We start from the raw sequence: 26,484 nt of genomic DNA, 5'->3' as shown, positions 1-26,484 counted from the left end.
ATAAGAGAATGGAAAATAAGCAAAGCAAAGCTCATGAAAATTCATATGCCTAAAAATGAAAACATGAAAAACTAGGAGGCAATTCAAATTTGCAAAGTTCACAAAGCTCCTTACCTAAAACAGGGATGGGTGGTAAGTGGGAAGGAAGGAAGAAAAATCTATACTTCCATAAACTGAAAATTAGGCAACTTCAAGAAAAATCTTAACAATAAAAGATGTGCCAAGTGAATGCATCAAGAAGATATACAATACTCTTAGCAGGAAAGTGCTGGAGAGCTGACCCCCACCTGCAGTCTGCTGCCAGGCCTATGCCTAGCAAATCCAAATGCTGACTTTAGCAAGTGGTTCTCCTCTTTCTCTTCTGGATTTAATTTCATTCAAATTCATTTTCACCAACCAAACTATAGGACAACAATATATAATTTTTTTCTCACAAAAGGACTAGACTTACTGTAATACTATTATTTGGCATTTGTACATTGTTTAGTGATTCTCAAAGCAATTTTCACAGGCATCATCTACACTCACAGAGTAGGTAAGCTGGATGGCTATTGCCACTCTTGTGCCCCAGATCAGCAACCTGAATCTCAGAGAAATTGAATCAGTTGCCTACAAATGGGAGTGCTCACTGAACCATGTATCAATGGACTCCCATCAATAGGATACTAGGAGATTCTGGGGTGTATAGTATATATCCTAGAATTTGACACTGCCCATAAATTTCATTCTTATCCTCGATTATCAATATGCAGAGTCTTTGCCCACCTCTTTTGAACTAAATGCTATTTTTTGCAATTTGTACTTTTAGAATAAAGCTAATTAAACAAAGCTAAGCATCTTTTCCCACGTTGGCCATTTGTCAGTGTAATTCCTAGCAGTATTTGCATGTCGAAAATAATTCATTTAAAAAAGAGAAATCCCATTCATAATATAACATGACTAACACACATAAGAATCTAGTATATTGGGATCTATATTACTTTATGCTTTAGTTAGACAGTTTAGACTGTATGTTTAAACATGTTTAAAATAGTCTGAATTCAAATTCATCTTCCCTTAATTTCATATACAAAAAAACCCACTTTCTTTCAAAAAGAATGTCTCTACTTAACAAACCAGACTTGCATAATGCTTCCTAGAAAAGTAGTTTGGATGAGTATTACATACAGAATGGAAATAAGACTGGAAACCAGTTATGAAAATGTGATGACCATATCTACCCTGTGTATTTTCATAACACTGGTTTTTAGCTGACCAATATCCTCAACATTTTCAAATAATTTTATCCTAAACTATAATAACATAAAACATGTTATTTTCTTTCAAACACTGTCAAGATTAGTTGTCTAGGTAATGAATCCTAAAACTTACAAATATATATTAAATTATCTTTTTGTAAGATGCCAATATGTTTAAAATGTAGACATTAGGTTACCTTCTAGCCATGTGTAGAATGATTCTCCTAAAAAACAAAGCAAAAACAATCAAAATTATATACACATATTTACTTAAAGGCTTAAATATCCATAAGATTGAAGAGAAACAATCTTAAGTTTGCCTTTGATGATAACAACCATAGCACTGTTCAAAACTTCCAGAAAAAAAGTGAATTATACTTAATACAAAAATCAAATTACTAATTATCCTATTTTTCCTGAACCAGTAAAGCTACATATACTTCCTTAATTATCTAAAAATGCCAAGTTTCAAGGGATAATAAAAAAAAGTTCTCTAGTTTTCAAGATAATTCTTCAGAAAAGTTAATGACCAGAATATGAAGGGGCCTTACTATGTGTACCATGCTAAAAGAACTAATCCTAGCCCACTATTGTTCTGAGTGAAAAGAAAAATGGCAGTCAATAAGGATAAGAATAGTTAATATACTTCCTAAGTTACCCATCCTTATTTCAATTGTGAAAAGCAAAGCATGAGGATAAAAACTCAACACACAGATGGCTGAGCAAGGAGTATAGGGGATAAATTAAGATGGTGGGGAATTACTTTGTCTCCTGAGTCTTCACCCTGCAACAACACAAATACTTTCCCTAGAGATTCATTCATTCAATATGCTCTTACTTAGATGATACTCTTACAAAGGAGCATTCATTATCTCACTCGTTTATTCAGAAAGCCCCAACAGTTAATAGCAAAAGTCTAGCTTCCAAGGTCCTCAACAATCTGTCCTCTACTCATCTTTCTAATTTAAACTACCCTATGTGAAGTCTTTCCAACTGCTAACAGGGTCTCCCAAAACATGCCTTGTTTTTTGCTTTTTCAACTCCTTGGTCTGTGCTGTCATTCAAGTAGAACATACTATCCAATTCTACTGGCTTAAATCGGTCCATTATTTGTCCATCTCAAATGCCACCTTTTCCAGTAATATTCCAAGTGAGAGAGGATCTATTCCACCTCTGAACAAACTACTACATCACTTACTGTCTGTACTATGTATGTAATAATTCTTTATCATCTCTTATGAATAGTGCTTATCATTACTACTGTACATATTTTTAGCTCCTAGAGGAAAGGTATGTTTTATACATCTTTCCATCCTGTACAATGTGTACAATGCTCATCATGGTGCTCCTGAACACAGCTAAGTAAATGAAATAGTTATTTTGGCTGTTTTGCGGCATGTTATAACTGATATTCATTTAGAAATCTGGAATAACCTACTGTTGACAAATTATCATTCATCAGATTAAGTGTAATAATGATGACTGAGGTTATAAATTACAAAATCAATAAGAATATAAAGAAATCATAAGACAAATATCTGATAAAACTATTTTAATTTCTCTCCATTTCTTTAGAACATATTCAAATAGATCACAATAACCAAAAAATAGGGGAACTTGGAATGTGACCCTGTTTCTATACTAAACATGTAAGTAGAATGGTTGTTATACTGTTTTTAACATAGGGTAACTTTGAATTATATATATTAAAAAAACCTCTCTTTTTTGGGTCGCCATTGATTGGTAGTTATTTTCTGGGAAAAAATAGGATAAATACTTTTGAATTAAAAACAGGAAAAAATCAAATTTTGATCATTAAAGACATTTCTTCTACACTTGCAGCAAACATAAAATGAGAGTTTTAACTCACCATCATCTTCTCCTGAAAGAGAAAATAAATAGATAGGCTATCAGAAAATGTCTTCCACAGTTCAGATTCCAATCCGATTTTAATATGCGATTAAAACTTACTGTGTGTTAAACGATTAATCATACCATTAACTTTGGTTGGCTTGTAGTTATCCTACAAATAAGACTTAATAAGAATAAAAGTGAAACAGCACAAGATTTTCATATATGTTTTATGCAATAAATAGTATCAGAGAGCAAGTAATCATAAAAACCACTAGTTTCAATAATTAACAAATATACAAAGTTACTCCTTTAATTGTTATGCACATAACTCTTTCTGAACATGTGTTTTCAGACTGGAGCACTTTTCTTTCTTAAATTACTGCTCTTCAGCACACAGTCATCTGAATAAAAGCCCTTCCCAAACTGTCGTCAATGAAAGCATCCTTGCAGGTGCTGTGGGACTGTCCAGACATGGGGAAGAGGCCAGAAAGATGGACTATCGGGCTCCACAGCAGCCCTGGCTTTGGCTTTACATGTGGAATTCTAAAATAAGATTTATTTTTGAAAAAAAGTTCTGTTGCACAAAAACTGTTCAAAACCTAGTTGTAGAAGCCCAGCTGTTATAGCTCAGGAGTAGCATGGAAGAAACATAGTTAAGAATATTAAACAGCTGTTCATCAACAATTCATAGTTTGAGTGAAGAAAGCTCATCAACAGCATTAGCAACAGCTGTTTCATTACTTCCTAGGGTACCACCATCACCTGGAACCCATTCTCTCCCTTACCCAATCTTTTGTCTCCCTCTTCTACACTTCTCTTTTCTACTCCTCTTTCCTCCCTCTATCTTCTTTTCTGAGCACTTTCCTTCCTCTCCTCATCTCTTCTACAGTTTCAAGTCTTAGTTATCATAATATGGAAGTGAAGTGTTTCTTAGGATTTGATGCTTTTATTAAATGAACAATTGTACTTTCTGCTTTACAAGTGATCATATGGTCTTCCTTGGTGGCTCAGTGGTAAAAAAAATCTGCCTACCAGTGCAGGAGACATGGGTTTGACCCCTGATCTGGGGAGACTCCACATGCCATGGAGCAACGAAGCCTGTGCGCCACAACCGCTGAGCCTGTGCTCTAAAGCCCAGGAGCCACAGCTACTGAGCCCTGGAAACACAGCTACTGAGCCCTGGAAACACAGCTACTGAGCCCCAGCACCCTAGAGCCTGTGTCTGCAACAAGAGAGGCCCAAGCACCACAGCCAGGGAGGAGCCCCTGCTTGCTGCAACTGCAGAAGAGCCCGCACAGCAATGAAGACCCTGCACAGCCAAAAATAAAATAGATAAATAAAGAAACATTTTTTAAAGAGCAAGTTATTATAGAAAAGGTCTGGAAGGATACCTTCCAAACTGTACTATGGAAGAGAAAAAGTGTGGAGGCGGGTAGGAATGGGGAGGGGGGGAGTGTCCTCTTTTTACTTTATGTTATTTTTGTATTGTTTCAATTTTCATAAAAATCTTACATAATAAAAACATTTAAGTTGAAAATAGAAAAGCTATTAAGTAAAAGTAGTAAAAAGAGAGAAAGGGGAGGAAGCCATCCACATCGTCTTCCTACTCCAATTACCTTGTCCAGGCAGTTTCAGAATGAATTTGGGAAGACTATATGCCACCCTGTGATAGAGGGCATATCTGAGAGCAGTCCATTCATTCCACCTTCCCAAATCTCTCTGGTTTTGAGAAATGCCTAAAAAGATGAATCTAGACCAGGAAATTCAAGTTCCTAAATCAATCCTGGTCTAAAGAAAGCATTCGAATATCAATCACAGGGCTGCTCCCAGGGTTTGGGTCCTCACTGGGAACAGACTGAAGATATGCCTAATAATTTTACATTGAATAACCTCCAACTGTGTACGATAAAGCTGTCGCATAGGACTATAATACCAGCCATGTATGTGATTAAAATATTTTTCTAATAAAAATGTAATGTTTTCTCATATCCACATTTTGAAAAGTAAATGGTATACATGCATTAAGTACATCAACAATTCGCTTTGTGATGCAAGAGTTAAAGTGGTTCTACCAAAACAATAAGATTATGTTTAAGGGCAAAAATATTTTATACTGCTTTAGTTTTTTAATTTAAATGAACTAAATTACATAAAATGGGAAATTTAGTTTCACAGAAGCACATGTTCTGTGCTCAGCAGCCTGGTGTGGCAAGTGGCAACCTAACTTTCTGGTACTTCTCTACATCCTTCTGACTCAGAGTGTTGTGCACAGATCAGCACATGGGCATCACTTGGGAGCCTCACCCAAGACCTACAGAATCAGAATCTGGTATCTAACAAGGCTCCAAGGTGATCTGTATGCACATTGAAGTCTGAAAAGCACAGGAGGAGCCACTGGTTCTCAAACTTGGCTGCATACTAGAAGCATCTAGAAAGCTTTAAAATCACCAACACCTGGATCCCGATTCCAAAGATTCTGACAACTGGTATGGGATAAGGCCTGGACATCCAGATTTTCAGGAGTTCCCCAGAACCTCTAATATATATGGATTATTCATATTTTTAATTTATTTTATATAAAACTCCTAGTTTAGGGCCTGGCACATATCAAGCAGTCAATAAAGGATAGTAATTATACAAAACATGTGGAAATCTTGATGCAACTATGAACTAAGCTTATTCTTTTAATCATTCAAATTAGCAAATATACAAAATAGCTAAACATTTTCTCAATATATAGTTACAAAGGTATTTTGTAAACAATATCCAAAAACATGAAAATGTATGAGACACCCACCTCGGCTGGGTGCCAGAGGATTTAAAGGACGATAAACAGATCGAGGCCTGAAAAAGAAAAGTACAAAATTCAGACGTAAAGTGGTTTGACATTTTGATGTAATTTTTTCCAAAGGAAACAAATATTCCCTTTCTCCCACCTCCCCTCTAGTCAATCCTCCTCCTCCTCTTCCCCCCCACCCCTCCCCCCCCCCGCCAGTTACTTGAAACAGTTCTCTTCATAGATGCTGTTCCACACTCTCCATGCAGAAGACCCTTTATAGCCGGTGTAGCGCTCGGGATTCAGCAGCAGGTCTACATACTGAGCAGCTGGAGACCGCTCATCTGGACAAGAAACAACTCATAAAGCCATCTATATGTCACCATCTATGCAAAGTTTACCATACAAAGCAAGCAGGGCTACACAAAAGTCAGAGAAAGGCTGCACTTTCAAGTCGTCTCCAAGTTAAACGGCAGAGTGGTTAGCACACTTCTGACTGTCCTTTACCCAGGATTTAAAATAACTTGAACTTAAGAGAGAAAAAATAACTTCTCCCTTTCTTTTGGATGCTCAGTGATCTTTTAAATAATATAACATCCCTTACCTTAATTAGAGGCATTAATTACTTCTTAAGTTTAAACCACCAAGACTGAACAGACCTAACCAAATCATAACCTGTTTTAATATTTCATGTGTTTGCCCCCCTCCATGTATACAGCTACCTAAACACATACTTGAGACATGTTAGTACTTATTATATTTAAAAAGATCTCTCAGTTACTCTCTGCTTGGACTTAGGAAGTAAATGGTACAATAACTTTGAGATTCAAATTTGATCATTCAGAGTTACACCATGTTCTAGTAAAAAAAAGTTACAAATTTATTTTTACCAATGTTAATATATTATTTAACATATTAACTGGTTAACATATAGGTTAGTAGGCACAACTTCAAGAACTTATTAGCACATTTAAAATTAAATAATGGCTTTCCATGTTGAAACCCAAATGAGTATTTACTAGATCTCCACTATTTGGACAATATTTTGAGAGAGATAAAAGGAAAAATCATCTTAATTATTGAGGTTCATATTTTGGGTAGAAAAGGGAAATATAGGTTTTCTTACCTATATAAAAATTATAATGACTATGCTTCACAAATCTATTCTAATAATACTTATAGGCTGAAGTGCTATGTATGTTGGCACAGATGTACTCTTTTATTTATATGCTTCCTACTTTTTGGTGTCATGGTATTAATCAATGACATTAATATATAGTCACCTGACTTGAAACAAGACCAAATATGGTCATTAAAATATAGTGCCTCTTAGTTTCATTACCTGTCAGTCAAAAATATTCACTGGCCATTCAATGACCATAGATTAAGATTATCCACAAATCTAAAGGGAAAAAAAGAGTATCCTGACACATGTCTTCTGAGAACTACCTGGTACTTTCATGATGTAGGAAGAATACAAAGATAATTTCAATTTCCCATTAGTAAATGAGTGGCATCTCACAGATGATGGAAACATGATTTTTAAAGAATACTGGTTCTATTTCTAGCACTAACATTATACAGATACGCCACTATGTAAATTAAGGCATAGAAAACAGTTTATTTGTAAATGGAAGAACAGAAACTGTCTAAGGACATTTCTTAATCAAGACTTAAGACTAATTAATTTAAAATTTTTAATTTTAATTAAAAATTTTTAATAAATTAAAATTTAAATAATTAACGAATTTTACTTTTATAGTAAAATTTTAAATGCTTTATAATAACAAATTTCTGTTAATTATTTTAAATTTCTTTGAGCCATTCTTAGTTCACCTTACAAAACTGAGTTACGTATACGAACTTAAATACTAATATCATAAATATATACTCATATACATATATTCCATATGTATAAAGTACATGTGTGCACAGACATAAGCCTACACTTATGTAGAGTCATCTATGAATGTGCAGACTGAATTAATATCACCCTCTTCACCCAATTAAACCAACTAAACAGTAAAGAAAAAAATCCTTGGATTCAGATATTGAAGTATATGGATTTAAAGCATACTTCAAGGGAGTAGAAAGTCACATGAGCAAAATCAATTATACAGGTTTTAAAATTAAGTAAAAGTTACATTCTTCATGTTCTTAATGTGTATTCCTTTAATTCAACCAAAAGTTGTTTTAAAAAATTTAATACTTTTTCAAATCATGAAAAACGTGGGTTTTGTTAACCTATAGAAAGGGTTAGCAAACTATGGCCCACAAGACAAGTCTGGTCTGCTAAGTATTTTTGTAAAGATAGTTTTATGGGAACACAAGTCTTGTTCATTTGCCTATGTACTGCTTTCACACTATTATGACAGATTTGAGCAGTTACAACTGAGGCCACGTAAACTATGGTCTATCTAATATATATAATATTTATGGTCTATCTAAAATATTTACTATCTGCCCATTTACAAGAGAAAAAGTTTGTCAACTCCTGACCTATACTGACAAGAATTTCATGACATCCAGAATGAAGAACATATGTGGGAAAAAGCATACACAGGTTGAAGTCCCCTACAAAACACACCCATTCTTACTCCTGGATTTGTTCCTAAACTAGAATTTCTTTTCATTTGTACGACTATCATTCATTCAGACAGTTCTCTTAGATCCCTAATAAACCCTCCCCTCAGAAAGTTTTGTCTTCTTCCTCACTCTACAAACCTGCTCCAAAGCTATTCCTTCTTTCTGACTATTCTAACAATTACCTAAGGATTCAAAGAATTTCTGTTCAGTCAAAATACCTAATTCTGTAAATTTGTCAACCTGAACTATTATTTCTTCTTCTTCCTCAAGTACCACCTTTTATCCGATTGAATTTTCCTTTCACTGCTCTAATTTAGTATTAGTGTTCTGAGGCTACATTGCATTCTCTAGCCCTCCTGACCCATGTATCTCTTAAAACGTAATGGTTGCACAGGCCAACTTAATATGCAGGCTTTTTGCTTATGGGCACAGATCAAAAATATTAGGTTACAGACTCAGGACTGAGTCCACAATCTTCTCTCTCTAAAGCTACCCCAAACTGCAATTTACTATTAAAACATAATTTCCTCAGTCAAGGAGAAACTATAGTTTATAAAGCACCCAAGTAATTTTGATATACAGCCAGATTTAGAAACTCCTGTTTCAAGCAGTATTTTTAACATATCAATGAATCTGCTGAAATGGGAAAACTAAAAAAGTAAAAATCTATCACATTATTTTGGCTATTTATGAACCAACTAGGACTCCCCTGTGGCTCAAAAGGTAAAGAATCTGCCTGCAATGCAGGAGATCTGGGTTTGATCCCCGGGTGGGGAACATCCTCTAGAGAAGGGAATGGCAATTCACTCCAGTATTCTTGCCTGGAGAATCCCATGGACAGAGGAGCCTGGTGAGCTACAGTGTGTGGGTTCACAAAGAGTCGGACATGACTGAGCAACTAATACTACCATATGAACCAACTACTTCAATCAACAGATATTTATTGGGAACGAACCATAGCCAGGCAGTGTTCTAGGCACTAGGGACACAGTTATGAACAAAGAGACAAAGTCCTTGCCCTCCAGTGGCTCACAGTCTAGCTGAAGACAGACAATAAACAGTTAACTAACGTCTCACACACAGTTCTTAGTGCTCTGAGAGCAGGCAGCAATGCACAGAGACAGAGAGGAAAGCGGTTGCTCTTTTATGACAGCAGGTTCTCTAATGAAGTGACATCTGAGCAGCAACTCACGCATAAAAAACAATAACAAAAAAATAAATAAATAGAGAGGGGTAGGGAGAGCAGCCTACCTTAAACCACTAAATTATTTAAAAACCTACTATTTGATCTGTAAGGATCGTCTTCCTTTCAAATAAGAAGAACAAAGTCAAAAACAAATCAGCAGATAACAGGGGTGTTTGGCTATATCCCAATACACTGGGGTGAACATTCTTTAGATTTTTGCTTTAATCTGATGATTTAGATTATTGAAATAACAATGACGCCAAAGCTACTCTGATGGTATTTTTTTTAATTGTGGGTGAAAAAAATCTTTGGGATACACATGAACATTACTACCCAGAAGAAGTGGTAATCCAACCAGTAGCATGGTTTCACATGTTTAAGACCTACACAAACTATAAAAACTACCAGTTATTTTAATTATGGAATCCTAAAATTTTTTAAAGATGATTTTATGTAGGTAGCCATGTGAGTGCTTACCCAGGTATACTGACTTGCTTTGATGAAACCTTTGCCAATTCTAAATATCACAACAGGAATATTTTATGAATTTGACTATCACTATATCCAAAAAAACTCTGTTCAGATTTCTTAACCATTTCCTTGCTGAAACCATATAAACTGTGGTAATAACACTCCCTCTCCCAGTGTCTCTTCAATTTACTATAATATTGGAGAGGTGCCCAGTAAGTATCCCATTACAGACTGTATTAACAGCACAATTCTACAAATGAATCTTTCAAAAATTTTTAGAAAGCAGACCACTTTAGATGCTTTAAAAATTCAGAAGAACTTCTGCTGCCTGTTAATTATGCATGCTTAAAACTCAAATCCTTTTCCACCGCAAAAAATATAACAATACCAAGGTAAAAGGTAAAGAGAAGCCGAATGAATTGTGCTAAGCCTACGCAACACAATTATTGGGAGTATTCTCCTGTAGACAAAAGATCTGGAGACACGTCAATTATCTTCTGCTGAAAGAAATGGTAGTTACTATTGAACCGTGATGGCCTGGCTTTATTCCATTCCAAACAGGGCTGTGGGGATCAAGTCAGAGTCCTCTCCAATATTGAAAGGTGTCTTTATGTTAGTTTGTTGAGACTTCCAACTAATTTCATTGTGAACATTTCTATAATATGGTCGCAGACCTATAAGTGGCTTGCATTAGAGGTCCATAGGAGATGGGGGTGTCACAATGGAAAGAAGACATGTGTGGGAATGAGATCTAGGGTTGAATTCTGACTCAGCTCTTGCTACTGTGTGATCTTGGGCAAGTTTTTAGTCTTTTTGAGACTCAGTTTCCTCAGATATAAAATGATACACACCTATCAGTGTAGTTGTAAAGCTAAGAAATGATGAACTTAAGGCACTTAGTACAAGGCCTGGAATACCAGTTCTTAATACTATAGTAATATCCACATACAACATCCTGTGTATTAAAGCTATAACTTTGACTGTATTTTCACTGATTTAAGTATCTTAAAAGGGTTAAAGTTAAAATAATGTAATTACAATAGTTTATTTTATTACCATCAAGTTCACAAAAGTGATCCTGTGAATCATCATATCTTGCCCAGTCAATGAAAGCTTCTTTGCTTTGATTACTAGGGGAAGGAGGAATAAAAGAGAAAAAGGATTAAATTTGGAGTTGAGAAGTTTGACACTGTATTCTAGTGTTTTAAAAATAGATAATCTGAGATCACTTCTTCATTAATTAGATGGCATTACAAATTCAGTTAGTGGTCACATGAAGCAATGATTAAAATAAGTGATACGAAAGACAGAGAGATTAATTTCCATGAGTGATTTTTACTTTTTAACTATATTAAAACTATTTTAGGCCTAGTTCAATGATGATTACTTAGACCAGAAAACTAATTTACAAATACATATAAGATTCAACTAAACACAAAACTCAAGCTGGTCTTTTCAATTGACTTAGAAATGAAGTAAACATGTATTATTTTTTCCTAAGTAGGAATTAAATTAACTTTCAAGATTCTTTTAATTTAAATTGCTTCTGTACTTATATTATATTCAAAAATACTAAAAAAAAAATGCATTTCTAGGATCTTCCATCCAACACCCCTTAGTAACACCAATGTCACTTTTATCACATTGTTATTATTCATTTTACACATTACCTCACATTTAACAAAATCTATGACAAGATTTCTGTCCAGGAGAACTGATAAAGGAACAACTACACTCAAAATAAACCCTGGCCTATATTTCCTTTAACAGATATTCAGATCTTCTCTATCTTAAATACACAGTGGCAGCATATATAAGAGAAGTATTATTATCCTTTTTTACTCACTACACAAAAAGAAAAAAAAAACAAGACAAAAAAATTATGTACTAAGTATAAATCAGGTATTCCTAAATGTGATACTGTCATAGCCAATAATTTATTTTGCATTTGAGAAGCTGCTGCATAGTGTAACCACTGTATGACGTATATAAGGCTGTCTGCACTACAACCACCTTACCAATAAAAATCTCCAATTTAATTTACCATGGAATTTTCTCCTATGGGAATATATAATTAAATAAAAGTTAATAAAAAAATCTATACCATAAGTGACTCAGTTGAAATATATGATGCCATAAAACAAAAATGCCTAAGTTCCAGTTACAACTAAAATGATAACTATAGTCATGTTTAATCAGATAAGTCTTCTCCTGAAAATAGTAAGGAACAAAGCAATTTTGATATAAATGCCTATTTTCTTATTAGCAATATGACTAACTTAGAGGAACTTTTAGTACCTTTATTTGATGAGGTTTTCTAATTGTTTCATCTAACCCTTCCTTAAAGCCATGGTAGCAGAAAAGACATGGAATGCTAATCTAATGCTAATAGAGCTGGCCCAGTTTGGTTTCAAAATGAGTTGGAAGGAAATTTAGTGATCATCTAGTCCAGCTTTTCTAAAAAGTCAGTTTGAAGATCGATGCCACAGTACTTACAGAAGAATTTCTTGGGCTTAACCTAGGGCTTCGTATCAAGATGCTGCTGTGAGTTAAAGTAGTCATCTTTAAAGTGGGAAATGGGCAGGAAGGGATGGGATGGAGGGATTACACAGGGGCATGAGAAAACTTTGGGGAGTGTATGTATAATTATCTTGCTTGTGCTGATCTTTGCGAGTGTACACTTGTCAAAACATCACATTGTACATTTTGAATAGGTATAGTGTATTGTATGTCAATTACACTTCTATAAAGCACTACTGGTAGTCAAAGAAGTTACGTGATGAAGAATTCCTGTACAGCACTACTAGCAGCAATACATTTTGATACAGTCATTTTGGAAAACCACCTGGCAGTTAATTCCCTGGTGGCTCAGTGGTAAAAAAAAAAAAAAAAAAAAAAAAATCTGCCTGCCAATGCAGGCAATGCAGATTCAAAGATTCCTCTGTGGAAGGAAATGGCAATCTACTCCAGTATTCTTGACTGGGAAATGCCATGGGCAGGGAAGCCTGGCAGGCTATAGTCCATGGGGTCACAAAAGGATTGGACACGACTCAGTGACTAAACAATTTCTCCTGTAGGTATACTTCTCCACAGGAATGCATACAAATGTACGACCAAATAGCTACCTAAATGTTTTGTGAAATGGCCAAAACATCCAGCGTATTATTCAACATAATGTTGCATAAAATAAGCCAGATACAAAAGAAGATACACTGTATTATTCCACTTATATAAGTTGGCAAAACTAATCTTTGCAATATAACTCAAAATCATGGTTAACTCTGGAAAGTGATAATGGCTACGAAAGCACATAAGGTGATCTCCTGAGTGCAAGTATCTTGTTCTGGATGGTGGCTAATGGAGTTGGTCCACTCTGTAAAATTAAATTGACTTTTATACTTAGACTTGTATACTTTATTACATGTGTGCTAAACTTAAAAGTTAAAAAAATTAATAACTATGGTTCAACAACAAAAATCTGTAAGTGAAATCAAAAGACAAGCCCTAACATCCCATATAACCAACAAAGAAATATTATCAGATTATATGAAGAGTACCTACAAATTAATTTAGAAATGTACCCTTTCCCCAAAGGAGAGAAAAATAGCAAAGAATATGAACAGGTCATTTACCTCAAAAATCTTATGATTACTTAAGGCCCAGTCCCTGGATCACTTCTCTATTCTTAATTTCTCCTTGGTAATCTCACTCAGGTTTATGGTTTTTAAATATCACATAGTCACTGAATGACTCCCACATTTTCTCTCCAGTCCACACCTCTCCCCTGAAATTGAGACTTGTATATCTGCTTGCTTGACATCTCCACAGGCAGTTCAAACTTAACTAGTACAAGGTCGAACTAAAATTTCCCATCAAACTTGCTTCCCTTGTAGATGTCTGCAGTGCAGCAAGTGGCAGCTTCATTTTCTTAGTTCCAAATCTTGCAATTATTCACAGCTCCTATCTGTTTTCATATACTACATTCAATCCTTCAGCAAATACTATCAGCTCTACCTTCAAAATCTATTCTGAATCTGACCACCTCTCAACGTTTCCACTGCTATCAGGTCAGTTCACTTGCTCAGTCGTGTCAGACTATTTGCAACCCCATGGACTGCAGCACACCAGGCTTCCTGTCCATCACCAACTCCCAGAGCTTACTCAAGCTCATGACCACAGAGTCAGTGATGCCATCCAACCGTTTCATCCTCTGTTGTCCCCTTCTCCTCCCACCTTCAATCTTTCCCAGCATCAGGGTCTTTTCCAGTGAGTCAGTTCTTCACATTAGGTGGCTAGAGTATGGGAGTTTCAGGTTCAGCATCAGTCCCTCCAATGAATATTCAGGACTGATTTCCTTTAGGATGGACTGGTTGGATTTCTTTGCAGTCAAAGGGACTCTCAAGAGTCTTCTCCAACTCCACAGTTCAAAAGCATCAATTCTTCGGTGCTCAGCTTTCTTTGTAGTCCAACTCTCACATCCATACAGGACTACTGGAAAAACCACAGCTTTGAGTATACAGACTTTCATTGGTGAAGTAATGCCCCTACTTTTTAATATGCTGTCTAGGTTTGTCATAACATTTCCTCCAAGGAGCAAGTGTCTTTTAATTTCATGGCTGCAGTTACCATAGTCCAACTCTCACATCTATACATACTACTGGAAAAACCATAGCTTTCACTAGATGGACCTTTGTTGGCAAAGTAATGTCTCTGTTTTTTAATATGCTGCCTAGGTTGGTCATATCTTTTTTCCCAAGGAGCAAGCATCTTTTAATTTCATGGCTGCCATCACTATCTACAGTGATTTTGGAGCGCCCAAAAATAAAGTCTGTCACTGTTTCCATTGTTTCCCCATCTATTTGCCATGAAGTGATGGGACCAGATGCCATGATCTTTTCTGAATGTTGAGCTTTAAGCCAACTTTTCACTCTCCTCTTTCACTTTCATCAAGAGGCTCTTCTTCTTCACTTTCTGCCATAAGGGTGGTATCATCTGCATATCTGAGGTTATTGATATTTCTCATGGCAATCAGATTCCAGTTTGGGCTTCATTCAGCCTGGCATTTTGCATGATATACTCTGCATATAAGTTAAATAAGCAGGGTGACAAGGTACAACCTTGATGTACTCCTTTTCCTATTTGGAACCAGTCTGTTGTTCCATGTCCAGTTCTAACTGTTGCTTCCTGACCTGCAAACAGATTTCTCAGGAGGCAGGTCAGGTGGTCTGGTATTCCCATCTCTTTCAGAATTTTCCACAGTTTGTTGTGATCCACACAGTCAAAGGCTTTGGTGTAGTCAATAAAGCTGAAATATGTTTTTCTGGAACTCTCTTGTTTTTTTGATGATCCAACGGATGTTGGCAAGCTGATCTCTGGTTCCTCTGCCTTTTCTAAACCCAGCTTGAACATCTCCAAGTTCTCGGTGCATGTACTGTTGAAGCTTCGCTTGGAGAATTTTGAGCATTACTTTGCTAGTGTGTGAGATGAGTGCAATTGTGCAGCAGTTTGAACATTCTTTGGCACTGCCACCTTTCCTCTGGAATTGGGATGAAAACTGACCTTTTCCAGTCCTGTGGCCACTGCTGAGTTTTCCAAACTTGCTGGCATATTGAGTGCAGCATTTTAACAGCATCATCTTTTAGGATTTGAAATAGCTCAACTGGAATTACATCACTTCCACTAGCTTTGTTCATAGTGATGCTTCCTGAGGCCCACTTGACTTCGAACTCCAGGATGTCTGGCTCTAGGTGAGTGATCACACCACTGTGGTTATCTGGGTCATTAAGATCTTTTTTGAATACTTCTTCTGTGTATTCTTGCTCCCTATTCTTAATATTTCTGCTTCTGTTAGGTCCATACCATTTCTGTCCTTTATTGTGCCCATCTTTGCATGAAATGTTCCCTTGGTATCACAATTCTCTTGAAGAGATCTCTAGTCTTTCCCATTCTATTGCTTTCCTCTATCTCTTTGCACTGATCATTGAGGACGGCTTTCTTATCTCTTCACACTATTCCTTGGAACTCTGCTTTCACATGGGTATACCTTTTCTTTCCTCCTTTGCCTTTTGCTTCTCTTCTTTTCTCAGCTATTTGTAAGGCCTCCTCAGACAACCATTTTGCCTTTTTGCATTTCTTTTTCTTGGGGATGGTCTTGATCCCTGCTTCCGATACAGTGTCATGAACCTCTGTTCATAGTTCTTCAGGCACTCTGTCTATCAGATCTAATCCCTTGAATCTATTTGTTTCTTCCACTATATAATCGGAAGGGATCTGATTTAGGTCATACCTGAATGGTCTAATGGTTTTCCCTACTTTCTTCAATTTCAGTTTGAATTTGGCAATAAGAAGTTCATGATCTGAGCCACAGTCAATGGCTGGTCTCATTTTTGCTGACTATATAGAGCTTCTCCATCTTTGGCTGTGAAGAATATAATCAATCTGATTTCTGTATTGACCATCTGGTGATGTCCATGTGTACTCTTCTCTTGTGTTGTTGGAAGAGGGTGTTTGCTATAACCAGTGCATTCTCTTGGCAAAATTCTGTTAGCCTTTGCCCTGCTTCATTTTGTACTTCAAGGTCAAACTTGCCCGTTACTCCAGGTATTTCTTGATTTCCTACTTTTGCACTCCAGTCCCCTATAATGAAAAGGACATCTCTTTTGGGTGTTAGTTCTAGAAGGTCTTGTAAATCTTTATAGAACCGTTCAACTTCAGCTTCTTCAGCATTAGTGGTTGAGGCAGAGACTTGGATTACTATGATATTGAATGGCTTGCCTTGGAAACAAACAGAGATCATTCTGTCATTTTTGAGATTGCACCCAAGTACTGCATTTTGGACTCTTTTGTTGACTATGATGGCTACTCCATTTCTTCTAAGGGATTCTTGCCCACAGAAGTAGGTATAATGATCATCTGAGTTAAATTCACCCATTCCAGTCCATTTTAGTTCACTAATTCCTAAAATGTCGATGTTCACTCTTGCCATCTCCTGTTTGACCACTTTCAATTTACCTTGATTCATGGACCTAACATTCCAGGTTCCTATGCAGTATTGTTCCTTACAGCATCAGACTTTACTTCCATCACCTGTGACATCCACAACTGGGCATTGTTTTCGCTTTGGCTCTATCCCTTATTCTTCCTGGTGTTATTTCTCCACTCTTCTCCAGTAGTATATTGGGCACCTACCAACCTGGGGAGTTCATCTTTCAGTGTCATATCTTTTTGCCTTTTCATACTGTTCATGGGGTTCTCAAGGCAAGAATACTGAAGTGGTTTGCCACTGCCTTCTCCAGTGGACCACATTTTGTGAGACCTCTCCATGATGACCCATCTCTCTTGGGTAGCCCTACACATCATGGCTCATAGTTTCACTGAGTTAGACAGATTATGGTCTATGTGATCAGTTTGATTAGTTTTCTGTGGTTGTGGTTTTTATTCTGTCTGCCCTCTGATGGATAAGGATAAGAAGCTTATGGAAGCTTCCTGATGGGAGAGACTGACTATGGGGTAAACTGGGTCTTTTTCTGCTGATGGGTCATGCTCAATAAATCTTTAATCCAATTATCTGTTGATGGGCGGGGCTGTGTTCCCTCCCTCTTGTTTGACCTGGGACCAAACTATGGTGGAGGTAATGAAGATAATGGTGACTTCCTTCAAAAGGTCCCGTGCATGCGGTCCCAGTGAATGCAGTGCCACACTCAATGCCCCTGACCCTGTAGCAGGCTACCACCAACCCACACCTCCACCAGAGACTCCTGGACACTCATAGGCAAGTCTGGGTCAGTCTCTGGTGGAGCCACTGCTCCTTTCTCCTGGGTTCAGGTGCACACAAGGTTTTGTTTGTGCCCTCCAAGAGTCTGTTTCCCCAGTCCTGTATTAAGTTCTGTAATCAAACACCTTTGCTACACTCAATATGCCAGCAAATTTGGAAAACTCAGCAGGAGTCACGGGACTGGAAAAGGTCAGTTTTCATTCCAATCCCAAAGAAAGGCAATGCCAAAGAATGCTCAAACTACTGCACAATTACACTCATGTCACAACCTAGTAAAGTAATACTCAAAATTCTCCAAGCCAGGCTTCAACAGTTTGTGAACCATAAACTTCCAGATGTTCAAGCTGGTTTTAGGAAAGGCAGAGGAACCAGAGATCAAATTGCCAACATCCGCTGAATCATCGGAAAAGCAAGAGAGTTCCAGGAAAGCATCTATTTCTGCTTTATTGACTATACCAAAGCCTTTGACTGTGTGGATCACAACAAACTGTGGAAAATTCTGAAAGAGATGGGAATACCAGACCACCTGACCTGCCTCCTGAGAAATCAGTATGCAGGTCAGGAAGCAACAGTTAGAATTAGACATAGAACAATAGACTGGTTTCAAATAGGAAAAGGAGTAGGTCAAGGCTGTATATTGTTACACTGCTTATTTAACTTATATGCAGAGTACATGATGAGAAACGCTGGGCTGGATGAAGCACAAGCTGTAATCAAGAATCCTGGGAGAAATATCAATAACCTCAAATATGCAGATGACACCACCCTTATGGTAGAAAGCAAAGAACTAAAGAGCCTTTTGAGGAAAGTGAAAGAGGAAAGTGAAAAAGTTGACTTAAAGCTCAACATTCAGAAAACTAAGATCATGGCATCCAGTCCCATCACTTCATGGCAAATAGATGGGGAAACAATAGACAAAGTGGCAGTCTTTATTTTTGGGGACTCCAAAATCACTGCAGATGGTGACTGCAGCCATGAAATTAAACGACGCTTGCTCCTTGGAAGGAAAGTTATGACCAACCTAGACAGCATATTAAAAAGCAGAGATACTACTTTGCCAACAAAGGTCCATCTAGTCAAGGCTATGTTTTTTCCAGTAGTCATGTATGGACGTGAGAGTTGGACTATAAAGAAAGCTGAGAGCTGAAGAATTAATGTTTTTGAACTGTGGTGTTGGAGAAGACTCTTGGAGAGTCCCTTGGACTGCAAGGAGATTCAACCAGTACATCGTAAAGGAAATCAGTCCTGAAAAGGACTGATGTTGAAGCTGAAACTCCAATACTTTGGCCACCTGATGCGAAGAACTGATTCATTTGAAGAGACCCTGATGCTGGGAAAGATTAAAGGCGGGAGGAGAAGGGGATGACAGAAGATGAGATGGTTGGATGGCATGACCGGCTCAATGGACATGAGTTTGAGTAAACTCCGGGAGTTGGTGATGGACAGGGAGTCTCGTGCTGCAGTCTGTGGGGTGGCAAAGAGTCAGACATGGACTGAGCTCCTGAACTGACTGAACTGAATCAAATCCCACTGCTCTCCAAAGTCAAATTCCCTGGGGATTCTACTGCTATCACTCCGGTCTAAACTGAACCACCATCATGTCTTAGCAGGATACTACTATAACTATACAACCAGGCTTCCAAAAACCTGGCTCTGCCAAACCCACTCTCTCAAAATCCTCCAGTAATTTTTCATTCCACTCAGTTTGAAATCAGTATTCATAGTTAAGTGTCTTCAAGACTCTATGAGATCTCCACCCTACCCTGCCCTTGGCCACTCCGCCCCCAGCACCTTTTGATCTTATCTTCTTCTATTTTGTTCTTGTTTACTGTACTCTAGCCACACTGGCCATGTGACTCCTCAAGAAGTCAAGGAACACTTCAACCTCAGAGCCTTTTACTCACCATTATGCATGCCTGGAGTACTCGTCTCCCCCACCCACCAACCCCAACACCACTACCCCCTCCCCTGCAGCCATATTATCATGACTCATGCCTTCAAGAGCACTTTGTCTGTTATCACTCTGGTCTTCTTGGACTATTTATTTATCTACTGCTGCACCTCGAGGCATGTGGGATCTTAGTTCCCTGACCGGGGATCAAAAGTGGGCTCCATGTATTTGAAGGCAGACTCTTAACCACTGGACCACCAATTTAAAACAGTGCAAGCACCTTCATTCCAAGCACCTTCACTCCAACCCCTCTCTCAGTCTTCCCTGCATTATTTTCTCCCCAGCACTCATCATCATTTGACTTACTTCTCATTGACTTTGTTTTAAGCTGTACATGGGCAGGAAACTGTTTCTCATGTACACTGCTATATCCCTAGGATAGTGCCTGACATTCATTTGTTGAATGAATAAGAAACCCAAATGCCCAATAAACAGAGGGGAAAAAATGCTCAAACTCACTGGTAATCAACAAAATATAAATTAAACAAAAATGAGAAATGAGATACTATTTCACAGTTAAATATTATCAATTTTTGTCAAAGATGTGGACAACAAAACAAGTTCTTGGTGTTGGAGGCAACACACAGCCACATAAGTATTTTAGAAAGCCATTAGGCAATATCAAGAACAGCTAAGCAACTATATGCCAATAAACATTAAAAAAAAAAGAGCAGCTGTAAGAGGGCAGTCCTAAGATTCAACAATTTCACTTCTGGTGTATATAAAAAAAATTATCAAGGATGCTCAAAGTGGCATAATTTGTAAAAGTAAAAAATCTGTAATAGCAACAATTTGTAAAAGTAAAAAATGTTCATCAGTAGGGGAATACCATATTTTACTTGTCTATTGCCCACTGATGAACACTGGGCTTCCCTGACAGCTTTCCCTCAGTTGGTAAAGAATCCACCTGCAATGCAGGGGACCCCAGTTTGATTCCTGGGTCAGGAAGATCCGCTGGAGAAGGGATAGGCTACCCACTCCAGTATCCTGGCCTAGAGAATTCTATGGACTGTAGATAGTCCCTGGGGTCCCAAAAAGTTGGACATGACTGAGTGACTTTTGCTTTATATGATGAAAACCATTCATGAGCTAAAAGAAAGAGGCAAATCTCTTGAGTTTTAACATGGATATATCTAGAAAGCAAAATGTGCAGTGTAAAAAGAAAGTTTCAGAATGTTATTTAACACATAATTTACATAAAGGAAAAATAAAATCTTCTACACAAACTACATCTATGTATCTACATATAGTTTATATTAAAAACTAAAAACAAAAATATGGACTATATATACACCAAATTCATTTACTTCTGAGAAAAAAGGGAAGAAAACAGGGACTGAGAAAGAAACATGTGGAATTTCAAATTTGTCTTTGACATTCTTCTCAAAAACATAGTAGACAACATTAACACTTATTTGTTTGGAGTAGTGGATATATGGGTGTTTATTATACCATCATTTCTACTTTTCTACATTAGAATTTTCATCAGTAAATCAGATACATAAAACTGCTAACTTTATTAAGTCTTTAACATTTATAGTACACAACTACATATCTAAACAAGAAAAATAATTTCTATAATACGGCCTTCTGCTCAGTCATTTTATACTGCATTATCTGAGACCACTTGCAAATTATTTATGTTGGCCTTCAAAAGCAGGTTTGTACTTAGAGCAAATAAAGAAAAGTCAACAGAAAAAAAAATTATGAATTGTAACAGTTATGTTAATAGAAACCTTTAATAGTCAAAATGCAACATATAGATTGAATTACCATTTTTACTTTTAATTGGAGGATAATTATAATATTGTGATGATTTCTGCCACACATCAACATGAATCAGTCACAGGTATACATATGTCCCCTCCCTCTTAGACCTCCCTCCCCATCCCACCCCTCCAGGTTGTCAGAGAGCACTGGCTTTAGGAATATAGCAAATTTCCACTGTCTGTCTATTTTATATATGGTAATATATATGTTTCAGTGCTACTCTCTTAAATCATCTCACCCTCCCCTTCCTGCAATGAATTACTATTTTTAAAAAACTTAGATATTCAAGTTTCTTTTCCTATAATAATCATAAAGAATGACTCATAAACCCTGTTAGCTGATAAACTGCCTTTTTTAATAGTCTTTTTTAATATCATTATTGTCATTATTGATGACAATATAGTCATTATTGATGACAGAAATTTAAGAACAAATTAGTCAAGAAGAAGGAAAGCTATCATGGAATGTAGGATAAAGAATAACTTCTTCCTTTTAAAAATTAGTTGAAACTAGTATTTAATCAAAATCACAAGAAAAATAAAAGATTTCTAATGCAAATAAATTAAACAAGAGAATATTTTCTTAACACTACTAAAATAAATTTACCTTAATGTGCTGTTAATTGCTCCCAGTTTACTAGCTTGCTCACAGTCTTCTAATTCTTTGGTATTATTTGCCACTTTTGAGTACTGAAAGGAAGTTCATAATAAGTAAGTTTAGTGATTATTATTATCTTTATTTCATTTTCCATTGGCAGAAGAGTCAATTTGTCAATGATAATATATACTAAATACAGATACATCTTATCATCAAAATCCCTAACATACAGAAGAAATACAAATGAAAATATGTCACAAATTTCCACCTAATAATGTAAGCAAAGACATTAAAAATATAGCAGTTTGCATTGGTATGTTGGTGATGATGTGAACTGAGAAGACCCTCTTGGGAAAGTAACTTAACATTTACGTAGAGCTGCAAATATGAATAAATCCTTGAGCCAGCAGTCCTACTGCTGCATCTCTATCCAGAGCAACATTTAAAAACAAGAATCACTCTAGAAAATTATTTGGTACTCTCATAATGTTAAGATAGGCATACCCTTTGGCCCAGCAATCTTACTTCTAAATATAGACCTAAAGAAACTCTTACATATGTGCACAATTCGACGAAAGACAAAGATGCCAGTGCGTCATTGTTTGTAATAGCAAAAACCTAAAAACAATTGAAATGTCTATCAACAGAGGAATGGCTAGTCACACAATTATACAAATATCTATACAACTGAGTATTTTACAGCTATTAAAATTAACAAAATCTACATATATCAGCAGAGATAAAATGTTAAAAGCCAATACTGAGTAAAACTATTAAGTAAAGAATGTTTTTAACTTGAAGAAACACAAAATATAAATTTATTTTAAAGTTTCAAAAATTTCAAGTAAAAGCTCTATATATTACTTGTAGATACGTGTGTAATACAACATAAAAAATATCACAGAAGGATACACGACAACTTCAGCAAAGTGACTAGCTCTAAGGAGGGAGGAAATATTATTAGATAGTGGGACTGGGACAGAGTTCAGAAAGGATTTCAGTTATCTTTATACTATTTATTTTAGATCTGAAACAAAAATACATAAAAAAGGGTGAGCACAGAAGACTGCAAATGGTAGAGAGTATAAGAACAAAATGGAGAGCAAATGCATTAGGAAGCAGAGAGAGAAGGTATGATTATCTTGTTGAAAAAGAAGAGTAAAAACACATGCCTGATAAAACACCTGCTGATTAGGTAAACTGACACTGTAGTTATGTTCTATAGTTCTTCTAGAAGTTCTAAAAACAGAACTAAAGTATTTCAAAAGAAGCTATATAATTTAATTGTAAGAATATATTACACCTCATGACTTGCTACAAAATTAGGGATTTGGGATTTTCAGGCAAAAATGTGTCTCTTCTCAGCTAACCATATTATGGTTCTCTTTTGCAACCGCATCAACCAGTAGGGGGCAAGTTTCACTACGTAAAGCAGAAATATTTAATGAAGAAAAGTGACTTACCTTATTAGAATTCCCAGCTTTAATTCCAACTGGAATTTTACTCTTAAAAGAACAACAATAAAAATTTAGAAAATTATCTTTATATTTCTTGAGATTTTTTTCACAGATTATGAATGCCATTATCCTAATTCAAAGACTGTTTTAGTCCACGAGGAGAAAATATACATTCATTCAAATTCTATTTTCATACTACCTCTTGAGATGAAAAGTAAAGAACTACCCCAATGTACAGGCTTGTAAATCATAGTACAGAAAACTGAAAGACAAAGGTTGTCATAATCAGCTCTAATAACTCTCAACGCAGTAAATAATAGTTTATATAATTTTTAGGTTCAAAAAGACCCTAGCAAAATCACTTTTTCCATAAACTTTCTTTCCACAGAAACTTCTTAAAAATTCAAAATTATTTGAAATTTATTATGTTCAATTAAAAGTTTTGCTCAAAGTTGACAATTAAAAGTTTTGCTCAAAGTTGACATTTAAAGTTTAGATAATTTTGAATTAATACTAAAAAGCAAGAGTAAGTTCTTTGAGAGAACTGTGGTTGGCAAGGGGGAGGGTGTGGGGGAGGAAAGGATTGGCAGTTTGGGGTTAGGAGATAAAAACTACTGTATGTAGGATGGATAAACAACAAGGCCCTACTGTATAGCATAGGGAACTAAATTCAGCATCCTGTGAAAAAACAAAATGGGAAAAAATATAAAAAAGTATTATATGTATAACTGAGTAACTTTGCTATACAGCAGAAATTATCAACATTGTGAACATGATGTAATGTCTAAACAACAAAATCAACCACACTTCAATAATTTTTTTTTAAAGAGTAAGCTCTTTGGTTCATGATTAACCTAAAGGTTTACCAATGTAAGAACTGCATCAGTGTTAAGAACTGTATATAGGTCTATCTTTTCTGTAAAACCAATAATTCATTTCAAGCATAAATAAATCTATGAATCATTACAACTGGGTTATCAAACACAATCTTAAACAAAAATTATATCTGAAAGCGGACAGTATCAGGTTGATCCTCAGATCATACCAGGGGACTGATTTCCAACATCTGAATCTATGGATTATCAAATTATTAGCAAATTACCTATTAAAACTTTTTCATGTTTCATAGATAAAACTTAATCACATTTTCAGAATAAATATTCTTCTGTCAGGCTGAAGAATGTAAGTAACAATAATGATAAAAATTTTTCCCCAATGAACAAAGAGATCAAGTAGTAAAACATTACTTGCTGCCAATATTTTATTTCAGTGTCTTCTAGCACCACTAACAGAGGGCAGAAGAGAGAAAACTATAAAACTCAAGCCAAATGTAACAGTTACAGTTATCAGACCCTGAATTTAAGGTATGAAATACTTATCAAAAGTGCCCTCTCACTGTTGTCTTCTAACTCACATAATATGCTAAAATAAAAGTGTACTTGCAGCTTTTTAAAAGGTTTGATGCTAAATGCAGTAACTTGTAACTTAAGTGAATCTTAATACAGGCTATTGAGAAATATTGGGATAGGCACCACAGATGATAGTCATGTATAACATAAAAATCACAAAGGGGAATTATTAAAAGCAATGACAAATGTAAAGCTAATAACTAAAATCAAACATAAACCTCGCCATTGCCACTAACAATATGAAGCAGTCTGCAAATTACAAAATTAAGTGAGCCTCATGATTAAATTAGACTTCAAATTATAGAATGCAAATTGCAACTCCATATCATGACAAGTTCAGGTTCAATATGAAATGCCTAGTAAATTCTCCCCCAAAGAGAGAGAAATACAAATGTCCTCACATTAGTTAAAAGAACCAATATAAAGGGATAGTTTTTATCTCCAGAGAGAAATGAAAGAAGATGGCATTGGGAAGGGAAGAGACAAATTTTTAAATACTTGTGTTAGATTTCTTATGTTGGGGATTTACATGCAAATAAACACTTTCACTTATTTTTGGTAGAAATTTAAGTCTACAAGACAGAGGAGAAATACTGTATGACATCCTTTATATGTGGAATCTAAAAAAAATGATACAAATGAGCTTACAAAATAGAAAGACTCACAGACTTAAGAGAATGAACTTATGGGGGTAGGGCAGAGGGAGGGAGAGGGAGTTTGGGCTGGACATGTACACACTGCTATATTTAGAATGGATAACCAACAAGGACCTACTGTACAGCACATGGAACTCTGTTCAATGTTATGTGGCAGCCTGGATGGGAGGCGTGTTTGAAAGAGAATGGATACATGTATATGTATGGCTGAGTCTCTTCACTGTTCACCTGCAACTATCACACCATTGTTAATTGGCTATACCCCAGTACAAAATAAAAAGTTAAAAAAAAAAAAGAAATCTAAGACTACAGAGTATAAGCCACTGTAGACAAAAAGAAACTGATATGTTAACATAAAAACAACTTAGAAACATATACTGTGCAAAGTAACTCTTACAGCTCAGCAATAAAATGGCAACTCAATTTAAAAATGGGCAAAGTATTTGAACAGACATGCTTTTGATGAATACATACAAATGGCTAATAAGCGCTGAAAAGATGCCTGATATCAGGGAAATGCAAATCAAAAGCAAAATGAGATGCCATTTGTAAGGACGGCTAAAATAAAACATAATACAGAGAACTTCCCTGGTGGCACAGTGGATAGCAATCTGCCTGCCAATGCAGCAGACATGGGTTCAATTCCTAGTCTGGGAAGATTCCACATGCCGCAGAGCAACTAAGTCCATAGGCCACAACTACTGAGCCTGTGTGCCAAGACTACTGAAGCCCGCACACCTAGAGCCCGTGCTCCATAAC

The 26,484-nt window shown here is 36.2% G+C and overlaps 1 protein-coding gene across 6 annotated transcripts in view; it reads right to left on the bottom strand.

Annotated features, from left to right (window-relative positions):
• ERO1B (endoplasmic reticulum oxidoreductase 1 beta) overlaps positions 1-26,484 on the bottom strand; it is a 64,470-nt gene that overhangs the window by 15,148 nt on the left and 22,838 nt on the right. For 3 of the 6 annotated variants that reach the window (XM_070471043.1, XM_070471044.1, XM_070471045.1), the window contains exons 4-11: positions 23,667-23,708; positions 22,759-22,821; positions 22,213-22,295; positions 11,168-11,241; positions 6,092-6,212; positions 5,890-5,936; positions 3,109-3,120; positions 1,436-1,462 (exon numbers count right to left, since the gene is read on the bottom strand). In XM_070471043.1, the coding sequence (XP_070327144.1) occupies positions 1,436-1,462; positions 3,109-3,120; positions 5,890-5,936; positions 6,092-6,212; positions 11,168-11,241; positions 22,213-22,295; positions 22,759-22,821; positions 23,667-23,708 (469 nt within the window). The remainder of the gene's footprint in view (positions 1-1,435; positions 1,463-3,108; positions 3,121-5,889; positions 5,937-6,091; positions 6,213-11,167; positions 11,242-22,212; positions 22,296-22,758; positions 22,822-23,666; positions 23,709-26,484) is intronic. The other 3 variants (XM_070471046.1, XM_070471047.1, XM_070471048.1) reach the window with 3 other exon arrangements.

The sequence above is a fragment of the Odocoileus virginianus genome, chromosome 7, assembly GCF_023699985.2.
Source record: "Odocoileus virginianus isolate 20LAN1187 ecotype Illinois chromosome 7, Ovbor_1.2, whole genome shotgun sequence".
Taxonomy (NCBI): Eukaryota; Metazoa; Chordata; class Mammalia; order Artiodactyla; family Cervidae; genus Odocoileus; species Odocoileus virginianus.
This window is presented reverse-complemented; position numbering and strand designations above follow the sequence as displayed.